The following is an 18657-nucleotide window of genomic DNA, read 5'->3' as shown; positions in this document are numbered from 1 at the left end:
GATAGTGAGTGAGAGTGAGTGAGAGTGAGCTGATGAGAGTGAGATGAGAGTGAGTGAGAGTGAGTGAGAGAGTGAGCGTGCGTGAGAGTGAGTGAGAGTGAGTGAGAGTGAGTGAGAGTGAGTGAGAGTGAGAGTGCGTGAGTGATGAGAGTGAGAGTGAGTGAGAGTGAGTGAGAGCTGAGCTAGCGAGTGAGAGTCGAGCTAGAGCTAGTGCTAGCTGATCGTGAGTGAAGCTGAGTGCTAGGCTAGCGATTCGAGTGAGTCTCTATTCTATCCGTGCTAGCTGCTATCTTCTCTATCTAGTGAGAGTGAGTGAGTGAGAGGTGAGTGAGCGCTGAGCGTCGCGTGAGCTGAGCGATGAGGAGAGAGTGAGAGAGAGACAGAGAGAGACAGAGAGAGACAGAGAGAGACAGAGAGAGACAGATTTCTGCTGCTGGTTTAGAAATTTGCAGACAACCCACTCAAAATATCTGCTGCCCAGCCCCAAAGATGAAAGTTTCCCTGGATCCTGTGATCAACACTGAGAAGACTCGAAAGTATCTCTCTACATCTAACATTAAGTCTTCAATTCAATGATGTTTTGATTAAACCCACAAAAACACATCAATTTATTTTTTTAAATGTAGAGATGGGAACTTTTTCATTTGCTGCAGTGAGTTGTCGTGATCTGGGTGCACTGGCTGAAAGGGTGGAGGAAGCAGATTCCGTATAAACTTTCAAAACGGAACTGGATACTTGAAGGAAAAATGTGAAGGGCAGTGGGAAATGAGTAGGGGCAGTGGGACTAATTGGATTGCTCAACCAAAGAACCTGCACAGGCATGATGGGCCCAATGGCTTCCTTCTGTGCTGATCACAGAATAATTCTAGACTGGAAACCTGAACTAACAGAAAACAAAGCAGCAGCTGAGCGACGGGAGGCACAGGGCAGAGTCCCTTCACCAGAGCCCAGATGATGACATCCCCAACACATTCGACAGATCCTGGTGCATTTCACAATGAGGAGACACCAAAGGAGAGAGTCGCAGTGAAGCAATTGATGCAAATGTCAACAAATGCTTTTGAAAGGAGCAAGGTGATTATTTGCTTCTAATACAGGACTGAAGGTTATGAGGCCAACGAATGAAGATAATTACTCAATGAGGCGCTTCAGTGACCAGGGCCCTTGAAATGTCAAAGTACGACTGCTCAGCTCACTACAAGATTGCATTAGATTCCTACAGATTGTTACTCTTCTCTCATTACCTCTGGGAGAAATTTCGAGAGTGTTTTTCTTGCGGCTCACCAATTCCATGACAAATTTTCTTTAAAATTGAAGGTGGGGGAGGGGGGAGTTGGGGAGCAATTAAGATTCATGTTGGTGTGGAACTGGAGTCACATAAAGGCCAGACCAGATAAGGATGGCAGGTTTTCTTCACTAAAACACCAATGAGCCAGTTGGGTTTTTACGGCAATCCGACAACTCATGGGCACTTTTACTGATACCAGATTTTTATTTCCAGATTATCTTAAAAACCCCAAATTGAGAAACTGCCGTAGGGGGATCTGAATTCACATTCTCTGGATTAATTTCAGGTCTGCAAATCCAGCGTAAAGTGCATACTGCCCAGAAAACTGTCTTTCAGCCAGAATGAGTTTGGGGAAGGTCACATCAGTTGGCAACAAGTTGTGAATGGGCAGGCCAGGAACAGTGTGTGAGAGGGCAACAGATTGGGGCAGAGTGGACATTTTTGTTGTAAAAAAGGATAGCAGCCCTTCCATTCCTCAGAGCTGCACCAAGAGACCAGTAAACAGCCACATCTAGAGTGCTCTTGAAGCCAAATGTTAAGGTCCAGACCTTTAATGACGTTTAGGCCTCTGGGGCAAAATTTCCCAGGCATATTTCCAACAGCAGCCTGGCCATTCTATGATTTAAATTGAAACTATTTAAGTGTTTACAATTGTTGTGTTTTTTATAATAAAAAGATTTCAGCCAATTTGCTGAATAAATTTTTAAAAAGCTAAAAATTTGATAGCATATAATATACAGTAATTTGATTGGCTTACATCTTTCTTGGATTAATAGCAGATGTTGAATGCGCCAATCTTTGAAGGTGGCACAAGTCGACAAAGTTATTAAATTCTGCCTTTATTTATAAAGCCCAGGGAGTATAAAAGCGAGGAAGTTATGCTAAACCTTTATAAAACACTGGTTAGGCCTCAGCTGGAGTATTGCGGCCAAATCTGGGCAGCACACTTTAGCAAGGGTGTTGAGGCCTTAGTGACGGTACAGAGGAGATTTACTAGAATAAAAGCAGAGAACGATGAGACTCAGTTATATGGAGACTAGAGAAGGTGGGATTGTTCGCCACAGAACAGATAAGATTAAATGGGAGAATGAATAGAGGTGTGCAAAACTGAAGCATTTGAGAAACTGTTTCCAGTGGCAGTAGGGTCGACACCCAGAGGACACAAGTTTAAGAAAACTGGCAAATGAATGAGGTAATTGAACAGGATGGCAATGCTGCTTTAGGAATATGAAATTTAAACCAATCGGGACCAATCGTGATAGACATTTGCTTCTAAACAATGTGACTCCTTAACAGACAAAGTGCAACTGACAAGAAATATGTGCAGAAATGACATTTTTCTAGGTAAATATGTATAGCTCACAATGATGCAGATTAAATGACACCTGCCACTGACCCATTACACATTTTCTGGCTCTTCAGATTCCACCCATTCCCCTCCCCCACTTTTAGATCATTTCTGAACTTGACTGGTTTGCAGCAAATTTCTGAATCTGTCACACTTGTACTGAAACAGACTGCAGATTCACCCCATTAACCCCTTGCTCGCTGACCTACATTGGCTCTTGGTCCGGCAATGCGTCAATTTTAAGAAATTCTCATCCTTGCTTTCAATTCCCCCATGGCCTCGGCCCTCCTGGTCTCTCTAACCTCCTCCAGTCTTAGAATCCTCTAGAGATCTCTGCTCTCTTCCAATTCTGGTCTCTTGCGCATCCACAGTTTTAATTGTTGCACTACTGGTGGCCGTGCCTTCAGCTGTCCAGGCCCCAAGCTCTGGAATTCTTTCCCTATATCTTTCCGCCTCTCTCCTCCTTAATACCTTCTGCTTTGACCAATCTTTTGGTCACCTGTCCAAATATCTGCTCCCGTGGCTCAATGTCAAATTTTGTTTGATAATGCTCCTGTGAAGAATATTTTACAACATTAAAAAGGTGCTATATAAATGCAACTTATTGAAGTCTGTGTCTAAAACACTCTCCGTTCAGTCAAACGTTAGCCCATTCGCACACAAACTGAGAAAATAGTTCCCATTTCTAATGAAAAGGAGTATTTTAAGCACACACGCACCCCCCCCCTCCCACCCCAGTGGGATGTGGCTCACTGCCCACTTGTAAAGTGATGCGTGTTATTAATGGGAAGGGTCTCCAAAATGTAACTTGAAATTAAAGTCTGTCAGAGAGAAAAATCACATTAATCACAACCAATGTCAACTCTTCTCTCTCTAAAGATTTCACATGGAGACAGGGCCCCTTTAACTGGACTATGCTGCAGCTCACAATTCCCAGTTAAAAATCAATCCCTGAAAAATGACCTGAATAATATAGCCAGTATAAATTTCAATTAAGGCTCGTTAATGAGTTAGCCTAGTTCTGATTTAGTCATGTTCCCTGTGGCTGATTTAGTCAAAATTCTAAATAAAAAAAAAATCCTTTCCATCATGGTCCTCACAGCACGCAAGAGCAATACAATGGTTTATTGGGGTGAGGGGGACAATAACGAGAGAAGGGGAAATCTCAAAAATAAAGGTTTTTGAAAGCTTTTAAGAACAAGGAAGCACAAGGCTGAGGGTTGTCGTAGCTTTGACGATAATGAACAGGGGTCGAGGAATAATTTGGCGTCAGAGGAGCAGGTGGTGTTGGTATGGATGGAAAAGAACGGTGGAGTGGGGTGGGGCAGAACTAGCGGCCGAATTACAATAACTGAACGGCGGTTGGCCTCGTAACTCGGTGCAATGGCAGAAATGCAGCCCCCAGACCGCCCGCACCTTTAAGGCCGGGTCTTGCTCGGTTACTGTGTATCCCACAGCTGCAACCTAATAGTTTACAATGTTGCATCGCCGCTGTCCGGCTCATTGTCATTTTCTGCAGCTCCAACACTGGGTGCATCAATTTCTCGCTCCCTCACTGCTCCTAAACAACGGACAGTTTCACGGTCGCTGCATCCCCTCCCCCTTTACTTCACCTATGCCTCTGGCACACTCACCTCCCTGGAGCCGGCCACGGTCGTGTAATACACTCTCACACTCATCTCGCTGTTGTCTCTGCTGCTCTCGCCCTCAACACTGATACAAACATCTGAAGGAACACTTCACATGTGATTTAAGGGGGCCAATTGGAATAGTCGCTCCTCCTCGCGTCAGCATAAGCTTATGGACCAGCTCTAAAGGAAAAGCACCAAGTCCCGTTAGTTCCAATGGCTCTGCAGTACCTACCTTATAATCCCCAATTGGCAGAAAGCAAAGAAAAAGCGAGAGGTTCATAAACTTGCTATCATTTAAGGAGTAGGTATTCCCCTATGAAATACTTGTTAATTTTGTGCTCTTCAAAGTTTGTTAGTTCTGATGAAAGGCCACAAACGTGAAACATTAACTATTTTCTCTCGCCACAGATGCTGCTCGACCTGCTGAGTGTTTCCAACATTTTCTGTTTTTATATATTAAATGTTAGTGCTGCTTTGGGCGCCTCTGTCCCATCAAATACTCCCAGAGCAGTTAGTTATAAATGACTTAATGAATCATGTTTATGGTTCCAATCTTTGTCCAGTGTTTCCTCCTGAAAAACAAAGCCAAAGGCCCATCCCACAGGGAATGGATGGTCCATAAGTTATTAGATACACAAACAAATAAAATATCCTGCAAGTCTATAGCAGCTTTCACAACCTTCTTAATTAATCAATTAAGTACTTTTTTGAAGTTGCAATGTAGGAAAAATCAGCAGCCAATTTGCACAAAGCAAGATCTCACAAACAGCACTGTGATAAAGTGATGCTGGCCAAGGGATATAGAATAGGCCGTGCATTGTTTAAAAATCCAAGGAATAAGATAAAAGAGAATGCTCCAATTTAATTCTCTCATTGGCGTGGAGGGGGAAAAACAAGAAATCTATTGTTCAAAGAGTAGGCAATTTGTCTCCCCTCCTCTCCATGGGGATCCTCATCCTACTTCGTGGGAGGGTCATTGGTTACACACTGGAAGCATAAACAAAGCTGATTTGGTTTTGCCTCGTGCCTTGGGACACTGAAGTCAAATGTAGAACCTTAAGTGACAGTCAACTCCTGACATATCAAAGATCAGTCCCAAGCCCAGCCAGTGTGTCACTTCACCTGGTATATGTACAAAGTTATCTGAACACAATTTATAACAGATCAACTGTAAAAATGATTTCTGTAATGAGCATAGGTTTCTGGTTAACTCCACATAAACAGACTGTCAGCCACCCAATCTCTAAGCAAGAACAGAATAACTGGGACACACAGAACTTGAGCTTCTCAAACTAGCAATGTCGGATATGGCACATATTCGATTGGGTTTAATGTTTGATTGTGTCCTTGTTCCATTACCTCTGGGGACACAATGAGTTTCTTCATTCTGTAACTTTTATCTATAAATTGGCCAGTTAACTTCTTCCTTCCACTTTACACGATGGCAAGTTATGCACTTTATTCAATTACAACTTGAATTTTTCCTTCAACAGCAAACAAGTTACATTTATACAGCACCTTTAACAAATAAATATGTCCCACGCACTTCACAGCACTGCTCTCGGACAAAATTTGATACCAAACCACAAAAAGAGATGTTAGAGAGGGGTCAGAAAGATAGTTGAAGAGGTAGGAAGGTGAAAAAAAATCAGATGTCCAGGAGGCTAGGATTTGGAGGAATGCAGAGATCTCAGGTGGTGAGAGTGTTAGGAGGAGCAAGGGAAGAAAGTCATGGAAGGATTTGAACACAAGGATGAGAATTTTAAATAGAGGCTTTGCCAGGCTGGGAACTAATTAACTGGGGAAAGTGTAAAATTGAAAGCCTTGGAAGAGTTTGTTCCCTGCTTCTCCCGAGAGAGATGAGGTCACCCTAGGCAACTAACAGTTACCAATAAAAAAAAAAGGTGTCACTGTTGGAAACTCAGAGCTGGGAATGGATAGTCTTGCTTCCCTCAAGGGGGTTTCAAAACCTGAAGTGCATGCAAACTGATCACAGGTCCTCAGTTACCAGATGTGCAGCCAGCCAGTTAAATAGAAAATTTTATTTGCAAATACAAATGTAATTACTACATGTATGAAATTTATAAATAATTTTTACATCAAAAATGTACAAAAATTGTAATAAAATTAGTACAAACAGATGTCTTTTCAAGGCAAAGCAGACAGTGCAAGTTTGACTCTATACACTGCTCCTATTCAGATAAAATGCAGAGATGAGATATCCTGAGCTGAGGTTCTAGTTGCAGGGCACACTTTCCAGTTTCTTCACGTCAGTCAGTATCCTGAAATCTTTACATTTTTCATTATGAAAAAGGAAATAAAAATAATTTCATACTTTGGTAGAAGTTCAGAAACTGACCTTTTGTATCACAAAGGAAAGCTTTCATTCAGCAGGGCACTGGACAAGGTGAGAAGTCTGTTACTCGGAGATGAATAGCTCCTTTTAGCTTATATTTTAAAACAAATTACAGATGCACAACAGATTTTTGCATGGATTTAAAAAAAACCTGTGAATGCTGGAAATCAACTGGAAACAAGTAGATTGGTCAGTCTAAGAAAATAATGGAGGGATTCAGTTGGGAAATATTTTATTGCATTAGTTGCAACTCCACAGCATCTCGTTATTTTTATATAATTTCATCTGCCTGAATAACAACGATGAATCAGTTGGCAACCCTTCCAAGGAAAGACAAGGATCTTAAACAGGCACTGTGCAGCATTGCCTAGTCTAATAAATGATCATTGATCGATTCTGGTGCATGGGATTTGCTTCATGCTCTAAATGCTGCATTATTTTCAGAGACTTATCTGCCCATTGTTAACAACAGATGCGTCATCAAGCATTGCAACAGTGACATACTATGCCAGTGCAGTGCGTACTTTGAAAATCTCAACATTACAACAGAAGGCAGTCCAATTAAGAGATTCTCGGGTCCACTGAAAACCCACATTTCAAATGAATTTCTTGATTCAATAATTTCTGCATAACATTGGTTCTAATTTTAGTTGGAGGGTTGTCTCAATTCAGTCCCTAATGCTCTCAATTTTCACTCAGGTCCTAGGATGGATGCAGTGGAAAACAGAAAAAAGAGTCAGATAGGTAAAGTTGGGGAATACCCTTCAGAGGTTGAACAATCGACAGAAGGGAAAAAGCTTAGGGTGCATCTATTCCCTACCTGGGACTGCACAATATGGGCAATATGATGATGGAAATGGTCCATTCCACAGGGCTATGATACTTCACACTAATGCGAGCAAAGTTCACAATTTTTAAAAATATGTTGTAAAATGAAAGTTGGGGATGGCTACACTCAGCCCAGGTCAGTGTGGACCAGGGGAATTGCACACATGCATTCCAGTCCAACCTGCTCCACACTACACTCAGTGACCCAGAATCAGTAGTGGCCAGGACATACTCACTGGAAAATATCTCAGCTCCCCGCAATGAGGCTGGGGTAGTTAAATTAAGGACATGCTACCCTAACCCTCATCATTGATTACCACTCTTCCTGCTGATTTGTGTTTAAATTGACAACTAAAACAACCCACTCCTTTAAACCTGAAAGGCTGCACACTTGATAATCAACCAACACAAAGGTTACCATAGCTATCTCCAAATTTACCCCCATTCGATCTTTCCCAAAATGGCCGATTGCAATATCCCTTTCAAAATATCTCATTATCCACCCCTAGGATTACATTCTTGCAGTCAATCTCAGAACTGGCATAAAAAAAAGTTGTACAAAAATTAAAATAGAAAATGCTGAAAACAATCTGCAGATCAGACAGCAGCTGTTTCTCATCACAGATAACATTTCAGCTCTGACAAAAGGAAATCTGACCTGAAATGCTAACTGTTTTTGTCCCCACAGATGCTGCCATATTTGCTGAATGTTTCCAGCATGAGTTTTAATCCAGATTTCCAGCATCCGCAGTATTTTGCCTTTGAAGTTAGTTACTACGCAAGTTATTCGAAATATTGCCACTTTCACTAGAAACAAGAGGATTGCTCATAAAGAAGATTCACAAGTACTTTTGTACGTATTCAAACGACGGAACAAGTGGAGACACAGAACGGCGGCTGTTTAGTGCACTGCGAGTGACACAGCTGTGATAAGATTACCTTTATCCCTACCTTACAGGAAAACCGCATTGTGGTGAGTTTGTGAACATATTTCCTGAATTAGTTTCAATGAAAAAATTTAGCATCAAAACATCTAACACAAACACCCAGTGCAGTGCCCTCCACACCTCCCTCCCCCAATATTGCCCATTGCACACATTCACTGCGTGATGCAGTTATCTCCCATGTCCTGAGCGTATCGATCCGATATTCTAGTCCTTAACTCGTCGATGTCTCTGCCCAGCTGCCTCACTTCAGCCAGTCTCTTGGTCAGTAGCTCCATGTTTTGCCAGTCCCCTTCTTCTGCATTGGAATAATGCATTGCTGAGGAAAGCAAGTAATTAAACACAAGAATGAAGCAAAAACTGAGAAAGTGCCATTCTGCTCACAATCCGCAGAGGATTATTCTTTAACAGACTCCCTCCCCAATCCTCTCTTCAGATTCCATGTCCGATTACTTTATCATCCACTCTCCCTCTTCCCTTCTCTGTGCTTAGGGTGAGGAATGGGAGCACAGAGGGTGGAACCCTTTCCGTTTCAAGTATGCTGTGTCAGCATCCTGTACTGCAGACCAGGATTAACACAACCAGAATAAGGTAGTTTTCTCAGTCTGAGCCAACATGCTTTTACCTCCATTATATGATTATTGCACTGCAATAGAATATCATTTCTATTGCCTACACCACTCACCCAGAGACCAGTGTGAATATGCCAACTTTATGCAGTAGGCACATACCATTAGGGCTGGATTGACAGTGCTCAAACTCATTTCACATAGAACTTGGGTTGTGCCAACCTACTACAGCACCCAACTCCCTATCCTTAAAGCTCCTGCCCTCTATCTCCCTGAAAAAAAAAGTGTTAATAGCCCTCTAACCCCACCATTTCTACAGCTCAATATCCAGCTCCTTAAAAAGGTACTAGTTGACCTTGAATCAACTCCCTTCTATGGGAGCTTGTACCCAATGTTCACTATCCTTCTTTTGGTGGGGGGGGGGGGGGGGGTGGAGAAAGAGAGGGGAATATTGTAAACTTTAACCTTAAGGTTTATGAACATTGTACCTATCCCCTCTAGTCCCGCGCTCGTTGGCCAAGTTAAATATCTTGTCTAGTTGCTTGCTCCATAACTCTGTGGACTAAGTCCTGGATTCATCCAGGTCACTCTTCCCTAAACCCTTTCTAATCCATTTAGAACATTGGAGTTAGAGCAACCCAACTTATTATAGGCCACCAGGACTACCCTGTACAATCAACAGAATTCATTCTGACTTGTGATCCAATGCCCTCCACATAAATCTCAGTGCCTCATCTGCCTTTCTGATCACGACTTCACACTATGGCTAAGTATTCAGGATATGAACACTTTGAGATCCTGTGTAGCCATGGCATCCATAGACTTCCATTGTACTCATTTGCTTTTGGTTCCAAATGGAATATTTATCCACATTAAAACTCATCTGCCATATCTGTAAAAGCCCAAGGGATCCAAGGCAAAGTGCTAAGTTGGATCCAAAATTGGCTCAGAGGCAGGAAGCAAAAGGTGATGGTTGATCAGTGTTTTTGTGACTGGATGTTTCCAATGAGGTTCTGCAGGTACTAGGTCCCATTCTTTTTGTGGTATATAGCACTGATTTGGACTTGAATGTAGAGGGTATAATTAAGAAGTTTGCAGATGATACAAACGTTGGCCCTGTGGTTGATAATGAAGAAAGCTGTAGATTGCAGGAAGATATCAAATGGACAAGTCAGGTGGGTGCAACAGTGGCAAATGGAGTTCAAGCTGGAGAAATGTGAGGTAATGCATTTGGGGAAAGCTAACAAGGCAAAGGAATACACAATAAATGGCAGGATACTGAAAAGTGTACAGGAATAGAGGGACCTTGGAGTGCATGCCCAGAGATTTCTGAAGGTGGCTGGACAGTTAGATAAAAGGTTGTCAAGAAGGCATGTAGGATACTTGTATTCTATGCCTTGGCTAATAAAGGCAAGAGCTGGGAAGTTACACTGGAACTGTAGTTAGGCCACAGCTGGGATACTGCATGCAGTTCTGGTCACCGCATTATAGGAAAGATGTGATTGCACTAGAAAGGATACAGAGGAGATTTACAAGGATGTTGCCTGGACTGGACAATTTTAGTTACGAGGAAAGATTGGATAGGCTAAGGTTGTTTTCTTTGGAACAGAGGAGGCTGAGGGGAGACCTAATTGGAGAGTAAAATTAATGAGGGGTCTAGATGGAGTGGATAAGAAGGCCCAACTCTCCTTGGTTAAGGGATCCATAACCAGGGACATCAATTTAAGGTAAGAGGTAGGAGGTTTAAAAGGGATTTGAGGGGAAATCTTTTCACCAGGAGGGTGGCAGGGATTTGGAACTCTCAGCCTGAAAGTCTGGTAGATGCAGAAACCCTCATAATATTAAAAAAGGAATTGGATATGCACCTGAAGTGCCATAACCTTCAAGGCTACAGGACAGAGGAAAGAGGAATTATGCTGGATAGCTACCAGTTGGCCAGCATAGATACAGTGGGCCAAATGGCCTCCTTCCATGCTGTAAATTTCTATGATCTCAGTCTATCTACACAAAAATCAGTCTTTTAATAAGATGGCTTTGTATCTGTAGTGTAATATTGCCAGACACCTTGCTGCACAATGCAAATACTGAAACATAGGGCTCTCAGGACAGCGACCTATGGAATAGCATACTGCATTTCTCAGCTACAGCCTTTCCCACTTGTACCACCATTCTATTCTGTTGCTAAGCATATTCTGTCAATCTAAGCAATTTATTAACTTATCCACGAGCTTAATCTTCTCTACACATCTTGCAAGAAACTGGGAAGTAGGAACTACATCTACTGGATTACCCGCCCCCACTGCATTAGTTATCCCCTCAGGTCTCCCAGTAGGAATGGCAATTCATTGCTAAACCATGCCAACTACACTCTCATAATACTGGGCCATTCTACAGAATATCTTCAAGCATTTCACCACTGTTAACGGTCTGTATTAACTGGTTCATGCCTTCCCTCATATTTGAGCATTTGTCCAAATTTACGTTAGCAAACATTGATTCAATATTCAATAAAGGGATGCAGCCTTTTTATGGTTGCTTTGCCAACCTGGTTATATATTAAGTGGAGGCTCTGCTAAGTTATCTCAAATGAGGAACAAATTATTTACCTGCTTATTCACTAAAACTAGACTGTAGCCATTGGGAAGTGTAATTTTAAATCTCTTCTCCCCCTTTTCCTGAAAGCATTGACTCGTGCTGGGACTAAAGGCACAGTACAACAGGACTAGAACCCCACCACTACCACCTCGAAGTGGTCATCTTTATGCTGCTGCCAAGTATCGAGTCATGGTCATAGAGTTATACAGCACAGAAACAGACCTTTCAGCCCATCGTGTCCATGCTGGCCATCAAGCACCAATCTCTTTTAATCCCATTTTCCAGCACTTGGCCCGTAGCCTGGTATGCGTTTCAAGTGCTCATCTAAATACTACTTAAATGTTCTGAGGGTTCCTGTCTCTACCACCCCTTCAGACAGTGTGTTCCAGATTCCAACCACCCTCTGGGTGAAAGAATTTTCCTCAAAGCCCCTCTAAACCTCCTGCCCCAGAATTTTGACGGTGGGGGCAGGAAGAAGTGGATTAAAAACAATCACAGCTCACCCCAATCCCATCCTATGGCTCAGTATCAAACATGCACTACATCCAGTGACCAAGTAAGGATGGATGAACCAGTTGGGTTTTTAATGACAATCTGATATCGTCTCGGTCACTCTGTTGCTTATGCCCTTACTTACACCAAGTCCCACTCACCAATCACTCGTGCTCACTGACCTACACTGGCTTCCAGATAAGCAAAACCTCCATTTTAAAATTCTCATCTTTGATTTCAATTCCTTCCATGGCCTCGCTCCTCCCTATCTCTGTAATCTCCAAACCCATAACGCTGGGATATATGCACTCCCCTAAATCTGGCCTCTTGAACTTCCCCACCACTAGTGGCTGTGCCTTTAGCAGTTTAGGCCCTAAACTCTGCAATTCTCATCCTATACCTCCCCACCTCTCTACTTCCTTTAAGATGCTCCTTAAAACCTGCCCTTGTTGCTTGGTGTCAAGTTTTGCTTTATAACACTCTTGGGACATTTTATTGCATTAAAGGCACTATATAAATACAAGTTGTTGTTGTTGACTGTGACTGGCTTTTTACCCCCAGATTGTTTATTTTTTTTAAATGACAAAGTAGAATTTGAACTCAATTTGTTTGGACCACTAACCTGGTGCCAAACACTACGATATTCTGCTGTAGTTTTTGGATGCTGATTTGCCATAATTAGGAATAGATTGTTCCGAGAGCGTAAGTACTTACACTGGATCCCAAGCAGCAGGGAGAGATTGGGATCTTTGCCTTGGGCTCTCTGCGTGAGGATGTTGCAGATTGCCTGTAGATCATGCAGACTCCTAGCCAGCTCTCGGTGCAGCCTCTCCAATAACTGCAAGCTTTCAGTTGGTAGCTGCTTGTTCTGGTCTAACTGTCCCAACTGTTCCTGAAGTGTCAAGTTCCTTTCGATCAGCTCCTGATTCTGGGCAGAAAGCTAGAATACAGAGCAACGCAAAGTGCCAAGTTGTATTTTGAGGCATCTAATTTTTTTTTAATACGTGGTTCCCTAATCAGCTGAAATTGTGTACCTGCTCTAATTATTTTATACAACGGTGTGCTGTAAAATCATTACTAAATTATTTTCTAACTTTCTCCCCTCCATCACCACCTGCCCAGCGAACCCCCTCCTGAAAGCACCTAGCAGAAAATGGTAGAAATATATAGGTCAGAACTGAAAAAGTGTCTCTGCCCAAAAGGGCACAGCACCACTCATTGCCCCCCACACCCCAAACTGGGTAGCAAGGACACCAAGTTGCAATATGGGGAAATGCTCCAAGGTTGGGACTGAGGCATATTTTGGGAGACTGTTCAGGCAATACTGAAAGGCAAGGAACATCCCTCCCTTCATTTAGACACCACATGACAAACCTGCTTTGTGGCACAGGTTTTACCTGCATTCTTTTGTGTATGGGGGGGGGGGGGGAGGTGGGGGGTGCTTACAATACTCTTGGTTGCTGGTTCTTTTCTTGGCACACTTGACAGCAGACAGGTGACCTGTCAGAACAGCACTGCATGGAGTCATAAGATCACAAGAACAGGTCAATGGTTCCCTCCCACCCTAGGAGGAGATGGCCCAGCTGTCACTTTCAGGCAGTGCAAATTTACACCAATATTCAGGGAAACACAAATTTCATATTCAGCTTTCTTTCCACCTGTTCCCTTATTCAGTCACAATGAGTCTGGAGAGGCTATATAACTGCCATCAGACACCAGTACATAAAATCATGTACACAGTTGGACATTACATTAACTCAGTACAGTCTCCTCCTGATGTCACAGCATGTGACTTTATAGTCAATTTTACCCGGAAGCAGCAGGTTGCAGTACCAGAGTGCATCACAGAGGGTGTGGTTCTGCACTCTCAGCTGCCTCCATACCGACTTCTGGTTTGCAGCTGTGCAGTTATAGAAGGCATTGAGAAAAGAGCAGAGGTGGGAGTAGGTGGGAGTCATCCTGCTCTTTTGTCATGTGGTTTCTAATGGCCAATTATAGGTTTAGGAGTAGGTTACCTGGGTAACAGTGAACAGTAAAGAGAAAAAAAAACTAAAGTTAAAACCAAAATATTAAACTGGGACTGAATAATTACTGCACTAAAACCAGTGATCATGATGTAGAGCTATGACTGGGTCATACATATTACCTACAGGCTGAACCATCTACCCTTTAGAAAATGGAGAGCAACTAGTGGATTCCGGACCTGCTGTTAACTAGGAGCATGCACACACATTATGGGTGTACTTGTGCAAACAGAAGATCAAATACTTACAGGAGTTGCTCATTCCTGCTCTTGCTTCCCCCTCAATATCTCAACCCCTCATTCAGCCAACATGCCAGTGTGGCCCAGGTAGCACAGTCCATAGGCAGCAGCAAGGAACAATGGTGAAAGTCTAACAGGTGGCATGAATCAAATACCGACAATTTCTTCCCCTCTCTGGACAGATGAACACTCACCCGTTACTAATTCTTTCATGTCCAGTTCCAAAGTCACAATTATGGATCATGAGCTTTTCTTTTATTCATTCGTGGGATGAGGGTGTTGCTGGTTATGCCAGCTTTTGTTGCCCATCCCCAATTGCCCTTGACAAGATGGTGGTGGGCTGCAGTCCTTGGGGTGTAGGTACATCAACAATGTTGCTGGGAAGGGAGTTCCAGAATTTTGACATAGAACTTATTGCCGTTCTTTCACTGTGTCTAAGTCAGGATGGAGGGGAACTTGCAGGTGGTGGTGATCCCATGCATTTACTGCCATTGTCCTTCTAGGTGGTAGAGGTCATGGGTTTGGAAGATGCTGTCTAAGGAGCCTTGATGAGTTGCTGCAGTGCATCTTGTAAATGGTGTACACTGCTGCCACTGTACGTTGGTGGTGGAGGGAGTGAATGTTGAGGGTGGTGGATGGGGTGCCAATCAAGCGGGCTGCTTTGTCCTGGATGGTGTCGAGCTTCTTGAGTGTTGTTGGAGCTACACCCATCCAGGCAAGTGGAGAGTATTCCATTACACTCCTGACTTGTGCCTCGTAGATGGTGGACAGGCCTTGGGGAGGAGAGTTACTCGCCGCAGAATTCCCAGCCTCTGACCTGCTCTTGTAGCCACAGCACAGCTGGTCCAGTTCAGCTTCTGGTCAATGGTAACCTGTAGGATGTTGATAGTGGGGGATTCAGCGATGGTAATGCCACTGAACGTTAAGGGAAGATGGTTAGATTCTCTCTTGTTGGAGATGGTCATTGCCTGGCACTTAAGTGGCAAATCTCATTCATGCCACACATCAGCCCAAGTCTGGACGTTGTCCAGGTCTTGCTGCATCTGGACATGGGTTGCTTCAGTATCCAAGTCACTCATAGTGCTGAAGATTGCACAATCAGCGAACATCCCCACTTCTGACCTTATGATGGAGGGATGGTCAATGATGAAGCAGCCTGAAGATGGTTGGGCCTAGGACACTATCCTGAGGAACTCCTGCAGCGATTTCCTGGGACTGAGACGATTGATCGCCAACAACCATCTCCCTTTGTGCTAGGTATGACTCCAACCAGCAGAGAATTTCCTCCCGGATTCCCATTGACTCCAGTTTTTCTAGGGGTCCTTGATGCCATACTCAGTCAAACACTGCCTTGATGTCAAGGGCAGTCACTCTTAACTCACCTCTGGAGTTCAGCTCTTTTGCCCATGTTTGGACAAAGGCTGTAAAGAGGTCAGGAGCTGAATGGCCTTGGCGGAACCCAAATGGAGTCAGTGAGCAGATTATTGCCGAGCAAGTGCTGCTTGATAGCTCTGTTGATTACCCCCTTCCATCACTTTGCTGATGATCGAGAGTAGCCTGATAGGGCAGTAATTGACAGGGTTGGATTTGTCCTGCTTGTGCACAGGACATACCTGGGCAATTTTCCACATTGCTGGGTGGATGCCAGTGTTTTAGCTGTACTGGAACAACTTGGCTAGGGGCACGGCTAGTTCTGGAGCACAAGTCTTCAATACAATTGCCGGAATATTGTCAGGGCCCATAGCTTTGGCAGTATCCAGTGCCTTCAGCCGTTTCTTGATATCAAGTGGACTGAATCGGATTGGCTGAAGACTGGCATCTGTGATCCTGGAGACCTCAGGAGGAGGCCAGGATGGATCATCCTTTCGGCACTTCTGGCTGAAGATGGGTGTAAATACTTCAGCCTTGACTTTTGCACTGATGTGCTGGGCTCTCCCATCATTGAGGACGGGGATATTTGTGGAGTCTTCTCCTCCTGTCAGTTGTTTAATTGTCCACCACCATTCATGACTGGATATGGCAGGACTGCAGAGCTTAGATCTGATCCATTGGTTGTGGGGTTGCTTCGTCCTGTCTACTGCATGTTGCTTCCGCTGTTTGGCATGCAGGTAGTCCTGTGTTGTAGCTTCACAAGCTGATGCCTCATTTTGAGGTATGCTGCTGCTACACCTGGCATGCCCTCCTGCATTCTTCATTGAACCAGGGTTGGTCTCCCGGCTTGATGGCAATGGTAGAGTGGGGCATATGCCGGGCTATGAGATTATAAATGGTGTTGAATACAATTCTGCTGTTGCCACAATGCCTCATGGATGCCCAGTTTTGAGTTGCTAGATCTGTTCGAAATCTATCCCATTTAGCATGGTGGTAGTGCCACACAACACAATGATGGACATCATCAATGTGAAGATGGGACTTCGTCTCCACAAGGACTGTGAAGTGGTCACTCCTACTAATAATGTCATGGACTGATGCATCTGCAACAGGTAGATTGACAAGGACGAGGTCAAGTAGATTTTTCCCTCTTGCTGGTTCCCTCACCACCTGCCTCCGCAGACCCAGTCTAGCAGCTATGTCCTTTGGGAATCGGCCAGGTTAGTCAGTAGTGGTATTACCAAGCCACTCTTGGTGATGGACATTGAAGTCCTCTACCGAGAGTACATTTTGTGCCCTTGCTACCCTCCGTGCTTCTTCCCATTGGTGTTCAACATGGAGAAGCACTGATTCATCAGCCGAGGGGTTGTGGTTGCGGGGGTGGGTGGGGGCTGTAGGTGGTAATCAGCAGGATGTTCCCTTGCCCATGTTTGACCTGATGCCATGAGACTTCATGGGGTCCGGAGTCAATGTTGAAGACTCGCAGGACAACTCCCTCCCGACTGTTTACCACTGTGCCACAACCGCTGGTGGATCTGTCCTGCGGTGGAACAGGACATAGGCAGGGATGGCGATGGTGCTATCTGGGATATTGTCATACTCTCAGAATCAGACCTTGTAGACAATGTCAGGCTGTTGCTTGACTAGTCTGTGGGACAGCTCTCCCACAGCTATCAGAACGATCATGGATGAATGACAAAACCACAATCACATACAATGGAATGTCAGAATTATACTGATTGTTGATTACCTTAAGCAGCCCCAATCAAGTTTTCTTCTCATCAATACTCAATAGCAACTTTTACACTGCGCAGGATCCATGTTAGCACTGACGAGTCCCAATATCTGGCTTTTGTATGACCAGCAATAAGTCGCATGTTCAGACTTGCTAAGACCAGTAACTCAGAAGATGCAATAAAAATGGTCTTACCAACATCCTATTTTAGCGAGTTGGAGTAGTTTTATTTTCAGTTGTAAGGTGCCCACACTTCAGGAACTGGCAGCACTAGTGCATGTTTTGTAGGATCTGAAAGCGGCTATTAGCTCCTTCGGTTCTCACCTCTTTCATGGCCTTCCTCAGTAACTGTGATCCGTTTTCCTTCCCAAATAGCTCCTCACGAAGACCCTGGCTTGTCCCTTCTTCCTGTGCCACACGCTCCTCCAGGGCCTGCAGATGAGGATAGAGGGAGATAGAAATTAAAATATTTCAACAATCTCCACCACTGCCGCCCCACTGTTCCCTCCTCTCCTCGAAGCACTGACTGGGTGGGGGGGGGGTAGGGGGGGTGGGGAGGTGGTGGCAGGGGTAGTTCCATGGTGACGCAAACTTTCATACTTCATTCATTTCAACAGTGAGTGTTGACAGGCTATTCCACCGTGGTGGCATCATAGCCAAGCCCAACCTCGCCCTCACCAGACACCCAAACATACCATTGACAGCAGTAGTCACTGGATAGCAGTATGAATTGGAATGCTGACTATTCCTGCTCTGTAACCCAGAGTTGTTGAACGCAACTGAAAACCTGAACTTAAGGATTCCTTTATCAAAAGTGTTACCTGACAGAAAGTGAGATCCATTTAACAGGAAGCCAGATAAATAAGAGGGAAAAAGGAATAGAAAGATATGCTGATTAGGTTAGATGAAGTAGTATGGGAGGAGGTTCATGTGAGCATAAACACTGGCAAAGAAAGCTGGTTCTGCACTTTATATTGTATGTAATTTATTTTTGAGCAGGGGCAGGACACCCAACAAAACTTTCAGCCCTGCGACTATCAGGTGCATTTTTGCTCAACTGCCTTTTTTGCCCCGAGTATTATTGAGCATGTCCACATCAGAGAAAGTATGACAGGATGCAGAGTAAGTCTAATGTACCTTAAACCCCCTTACTACACCAACATTCCTAATGGCCTGAGAGAAATTGCCACTGTCAAACTGAAGGTAATTCGTGCTGTAGCACTGACGCCCACCAGAA

The 18657-nt window shown here is 44.0% G+C and overlaps 2 protein-coding genes across 3 annotated transcripts in view; both read right to left on the bottom strand.

Moving 5' to 3' along the window:
* The window catches only part of LOC137347216 (SH3 domain-binding glutamic acid-rich-like protein 3), a 171410-nt gene extending 167033 nt beyond the window's left edge, over positions 1-4377 (bottom strand). The window contains 2 exon segments of the mRNA XM_068011454.1: positions 4271-4323; positions 4326-4377. Coding sequence (XP_067867555.1) covers positions 4271-4323; positions 4326-4362 — 90 coding nt within the window. The 5' untranslated portion in view covers positions 4363-4377.
* A 1947-nt stretch (positions 4378-6324) lies between these two features.
* The window catches only part of cep85 (centrosomal protein 85), an 84974-nt gene continuing 72641 nt past the window's right edge, over positions 6325-18657 (bottom strand). For both annotated transcript variants that reach the window (XM_068011449.1, XM_068011450.1), the window contains 3 exons: positions 17745-17852; positions 12766-12991; positions 6325-8714 (listed from right to left, as the gene is read on the bottom strand). In XM_068011449.1, the coding sequence (XP_067867550.1) occupies positions 8551-8714; positions 12766-12991; positions 17745-17852 (498 nt within the window). In that variant the 3' untranslated portion in view covers positions 6325-8550. The remainder of the gene's footprint in view (positions 8715-12765; positions 12992-17744; positions 17853-18657) is intronic.

The sequence above is a fragment of the Heterodontus francisci genome, chromosome 31 (genome assembly GCF_036365525.1).
Source record: "Heterodontus francisci isolate sHetFra1 chromosome 31, sHetFra1.hap1, whole genome shotgun sequence".
In the NCBI taxonomy this organism is placed as follows: domain Eukaryota; kingdom Metazoa; phylum Chordata; class Chondrichthyes; order Heterodontiformes; family Heterodontidae; genus Heterodontus; species Heterodontus francisci.
The sequence above is the reverse complement of the archived record's forward strand: the minus strand, read 5'-3'. Positions and strand labels throughout refer to the sequence as shown.